At 25.4% G+C, this 5,840-nt stretch overlaps 1 protein-coding gene across 1 annotated transcript; it reads right to left on the bottom strand.

Moving 5' to 3' along the window:
- Positions 1 to 521: 521 nt before the first annotated feature.
- Positions 522 to 2,970, bottom strand: LOC115034750. Its single transcript, XM_029492160.1, has 4 exons — positions 2,557 to 2,970; positions 1,148 to 1,216; positions 966 to 1,058; positions 522 to 635 (listed from the first exon to the last, which is right to left on the bottom strand). The coding sequence occupies exons 1-4, from the start codon at positions 2,968 to 2,970 to the stop codon at positions 522 to 524; spliced, it is 690 nt and encodes a 229-aa protein (XP_029348020.1).
- Positions 2,971 to 5,840: the final 2,870 nt, after the last annotated feature.

Below are 5,840 nucleotides of genomic sequence, written 5' to 3'. Positions count from 1 at the left end.
AAGAAATTAACATAGAGAAATGACTTTAATAAATAACTCAATATTATGCAACATCTGAGACATGGTGTCGTAACTTGACGTAAAAAAATTAAAATCCTACTGCTTGTGGATATGGAAATAATTGCTTTCTTTGGTCTAATATACCGTAGATATTATATAGGTCCAAGTTGTCTCGACTACTAGCAACTTGATTGGTATTGATAATTTAATTGCATTGATAATAATATGATATAAAAATCTCGGAATCGATCTGATTAATAAACATATTAATCTGCAACCTATTTAGTTCAACCTAACATATTAAGTAATAATTCATATTTAATTTATAAACTGAAAAATATATTTTATGATTCTCAGTTTCAATGTATTTACTATTTGCTATTTCTCCCTCCTTCAAATTATGTGTACACGATAAATAATATTATTTTATTGAATAATTTTGCAAATAATTATATTTTAATATTTTAAAAACTAGGTACTACGGAGATAAACTGGTATATAATATTCACTTGGTTTTATTTTCAAACACTCAATTTTTGGAAAAAAGAATATGTGTCGTTATTTAGTTTCAGTATTATTGGGTGATCTTTCATTTGTATCAACGTGGTAGTTCCACTAATCAATAATACAAGTACCTGTAAATAAACAAACAAAATTAGAAATCAAGTATAGTAATAATACAGACCAAAAAATAAAGAACCTAGGTAATACAAAATACATTTGTCTGACATTTTTTATTATTAACACATTAGACTCTAATGATCAGATCAATGAATCCACCAGAGTTGTGTAACTCAATAGTGTAAGTCAAAATATAAGATTTTTACGGAAAATATACGGAAGATAAAGAGATTAAGAAACATTGGTTCAAGTTGGTAAACAACGATTATACATCAAACTCAGACGAAATAGAAATATACAATTCTTATTGTATGATTGGTGACCATAAAATAACGAATACTTACAGATGTAACGAGATTTAAATTAATATTAAAAAATCCAAATGCCGAAATTTGGTCCGAATCGCAAACTGATATTTGATTCATAAACATTTTAATCTGAATAATAAACATAAAAAGTTACGAAAAAATTACGAAAAAATTACTGTAATAAAATTGAAACTAATAATAGAAAATATGTATTTTACTTGTCTTTTTATGTCCAGGTGTAAATTTGAAATTCGGTATAATCGTAGATATGATACCATCTCCAATCTCTGTATAAATATGTTTAGTTTTAAGATACATAATTTTTCAAACCTTCAAATTATAACAACTATGATCTGGTGAAAAATGCATTTATATAAATTTATAGTTTTATTTTACTAGATATACTCCATGGCATTATAATAGTAAGTTGTTTATAGAAAATAATATATTATACTTATATAGGTACCTATACTGGTATGCAGATCCCTTCAATTTTATTCTACGATCCTTATAAGAATTTTATCACATATTATTAACAATATTTTTATTCAGACTACTGCAGGTGGAAAATTAATCTATAATAATATAAAGTATATAGAATTAAATTAAGGTTACAAGTGGGTCACTTGACAACAAAATCGCTACATGAGAAATACGTATTTTGTCAATATTTGAACTTTAAATATAAAAAGAAATTGTGACTTTGGATTTTCAATTTTTTTTCATTTGCCTTTGAAACAATCTACTAGGAGCCTTCTATTAAGTTTTAATGTTTTTTTAACCAACAAATATTTTATTGGTATTTATAGAAAAAAAAAACTAAAAAAAATGGAAACTGAAAATATCCTTAAATAACTTTTAATAAGTCAAAATATTTGGAAAAATTGTTATGGTGTAAAGGAAATGCTCATATAAACATTGAGTCAAAATGTTATGTATATACGTTCTTTTGTTTTATAGTTACACCAAAAACCAAAATTGATCTTGTTGAAAACAGATTTTACGTAAAAATTCCAGCTTTTTCTTAATTTGTATGTTGTTTTTAAAATTTGACCTGCCGAATGCACCAACTAGATTCACTTTTCAATCGAACAATATACTGTTTAAGAAAATAAAGCAGTTTTTCTGCCCCAAACCGTGGTGACAGACGAAAGATTAAAAAGATTTAAATATATAAATATAAATAATTTAAAATTTAAAAATAACACTCATCATTACAATTGTAAAAATAATATATTGATTACTCTGCTCAGAATCTAAAATATGTAGGTACTCTATTCTTACTTCACAGCTTATTTAAGTCGTGCCTACTTATTAATACATTTAAGTATAACAATTAACCATAGACTCATAAAGACAATTATAATATAGGTAGGTAGTTTATGTTAATATTTATTGCTATCTCTATGAGAAAACAAATTTAGTGCCTACCTGTTGCCACAGGACATTAGTTTAGCTTAATTTATATTTTTAGTATTTTGGGTATTTTTTAATTTTATTTTTCATACTTAATCTGGTATAGAATCTACGTTTTTTAATGAAGCATTGAAGATAAAAATTAGAATATGAATAAAGGTAAAAGTTGTAAAACTATGAGAGCGAAATAGTTGAAAACAGTTTAAGTTACCTTCTCGTTTATGAATGAAACAAATGTGATAATGGACATCAAAAACGTGACAGATTGTACGTAGATTAACATCGCTAGTATGTTTTTAAATACACTTGTAATGGAATTTGAGTTGGATAATGCACCAAAGTTGAGAACTATATAAACACTGAAAAGCATATTGATAAAGCTGAATATGAAGAAACCCAAAAGCATTGGACCGTAACCTAGAGAAAACATTTTTAACAAATCGCAGAGTTCAGCGTGTAACAACCGCGTGTTTTCCATTAAAACCACAATTTCGATGTGTGTCCATTGGTCGGAGACGGGGACTAAGTCAGCAGGTAGACATTTCCAAATATCGTTGACCGTTTGGAATCTGACATATATATTTTGAAGGAAGAAACACAAAGATATCGCAACTACATAATCCATAACATAAGGTATAGTGAATAATACATGGTGTACCAATAATTCAATACTTATAGTCTTCAAGGGAATAAAGTACAACTGTACAATTTTAAATCCAATAAAGTATGCGAATAATGAAATAAAAATCGTATCCCATTTTATTTTTTTCCATGAACGCTGAGGGATCAACAAATGTGATGAAAGTGGTGCAATTTTTTGGTCAAACTCGATAATTCCATTGATAAATCTAAAAACAAAAATAATGAAAAATAGATATTAATGTTACCAATCATCACTATAAAATGTTGCTCTGAATTATTTAATTCGAGTAACTGTCACGAGAATTGAAAAAAAAATTCAACTGATTTTCTAAATATGTAATATTTATTTTAATACTACTGAAAGCTAGGTAGTAGGTCATAAATATTATGTTATCTATTATTTATGCCATGCCTAGTAGGTATGTTATTTAATATTTGGTATGAACTATGACTACATATTATATTGTGTAGCTGACAAAATGTTTTAACCTTCAATTAAGAGTGTGGATTATATATCTAACATAATCTATAGGTATGTATTATAATAATATTTGCATGCACTTTAAAATAATCAGGAAAATAAAAAAAAAAGAAAAATTTTAGATAGATCATGTAGCTTGAAGTATTCATTCATTGTCATTAATTGACACTGTTCAATCTCAGATTATTATTATATTTTACCTTTAAAGCGAGTTATGAGTATTTTAAAACTGTAAATTATTTGTACATCTTTTTCTTAGCTTCTAAATTTTAAACTAACGGAGCTACACGTGTTCTGTTGAGCAGCAAAATATACCAAGTCATGCACTCTTAATACGGAGACTACACATGCGAGTATCACGTCCTCTTAATTATTGAGGTATGCGATCTATTATAAAGCAACATAGATTGTCCATAATATTATCAAAGGGTTTGTTTAGGTTATACTACTATCTAGATGTATGTTTATTTTTCACCAGCTCATGGGTATAAATGCATGAAAAGTCCATTCGCTTGAATCCACCTTAAATTTTTTTTATTTACTTTATTTTAAAATCAAACAATCTGTAATTTATTTATTACAATAAGCCCGTATGCAGAATATAAAACGAAAGTAATTTTAATTTTACATTTTTCGTTGGTTTGTTTAAATTAAATACTAATTGTAAGTATAAATATTAGAGGTATAGGATATAGGTATAGATATTAACTATTTGTCATTGCCTAATGAAAAATTATAGTTTACCTAAATCTATATAAAATCATCAACAAAACAGAATGGATCTATTGGTATAAAATAAAGTTAATTGACCTTAAATTATATTAGTTTTTTTGGAAATGTCAATTTAACTTTTAATATTATTGTTGGTAAATTCAAATGAATAAAATCTTATAGTATATGTATGAGCTTTTCCGTATTAGATTTATGAAAAGTTAACTTAATACAAACAAGCAAATTCTACATAATAGAGTTATTTATATATTTTTTTAAACATAATGAATAATTACTTGATTATCCATAATTTGGATAGCCTGGCTGCGATAATTACATTCCAAAATTTCAAAATATTTATAACTTGCAGTATATAAAATTCTGGCTCGTATTGACTTAAATAAATATAAGTGCATATCAATAACACTATCATCCGTGATATTTCTAAAAATGCCGGAAACGTAGAGTTTATATTCTCAACCAATATTCCAGTTGATTCCATGGTATAAGAAATATCAATTATACCCATACACTTCATTAAAAATAAAATGGGTCTTAATGTTATATGAAAAACACAAGTCATTTCTATAGAATTTTTTAACAAAACTGAAATTTAAGTAGAATTAATAATAGTTACTTTATGTTAAACGTATTATTAATGTCATAATTATTACATGACACTCTAATTTATCGACAGTAAAAATAATAACAAAATCATTGTTTATTCAAATATAATTTCTAATTAGGAAACACTTATTACGTAGGTAATTGAAAGTTGTTACAAATGTTGCAAATTGTACTTATATTGTCTTATTCGTAGTAATCATCATCAAAAAAATGTAATATCCACTTTTAATATCCTTCTAACACTATTGAATATTTTAGTATTGTTCTTGGCAATTCGTAATGGTTCAAAAGTAAAATTATATAGTCTGACCTGAGTAAACACAATACGAAAGTATAATTCCGAATAAAAATAAGATAGGTCACGTGAATAATAAATACATTTTGATTATTTAACGTGATGCATCATTATTACGTTAACATAAATTTAAACAATTACAATTATCCGTGAAAGTTTCACTGACCTTAACTATTTTATGTTTATTCAAACAAAAACTACAATTCCACTATTTTGGTTAAAACTATTCTCCTTAGTTCAATAAGGTGTAAAACCATGAATCTCAAAATTTATGTCATGAATCTTTAAATTTAAATACTTATATCGTTGAAACGGAAAAAATTGTTTTCGCCTTAAAAAGAATTAAAAAAAATATATTTGTTCCGGTCATTCAAACCGAACACACACAGTTGCTGTATATACTGGTGAACCATTGGTGGACCAATTTTTTTTTTTTTTTTTTTTTTTTTTTATTGATCGAAAGAAAGAATATACATAAATTATTTTTATAGATAACATTTTCGATTATCTATCTCCTTTAAGCAAAGCTTGTGTTGGAGATAGAGAGTTATTAAATTATGTAATACAATTATTAATAAAAGAAATTATACTAAATTAAAATTTTAAATCTATATAAAACTACATTAACAAATAACAATGTTTTTTTTTTTTTTTTTTATATATATAAATTGTACATGATAAAAGGAAAACTATAAACAAAATATTATAATCAAACAAACATAAATAAAACATATATAGA

Source organism: Acyrthosiphon pisum, unplaced genomic scaffold, assembly GCF_005508785.2.
Source record: "Acyrthosiphon pisum isolate AL4f unplaced genomic scaffold, pea_aphid_22Mar2018_4r6ur Scaffold_20960;HRSCAF=22641, whole genome shotgun sequence".
NCBI lineage: Eukaryota > Metazoa > Arthropoda > Insecta > Hemiptera > Aphididae > Acyrthosiphon > Acyrthosiphon pisum.
This window is presented reverse-complemented; position numbering and strand designations above follow the sequence as displayed.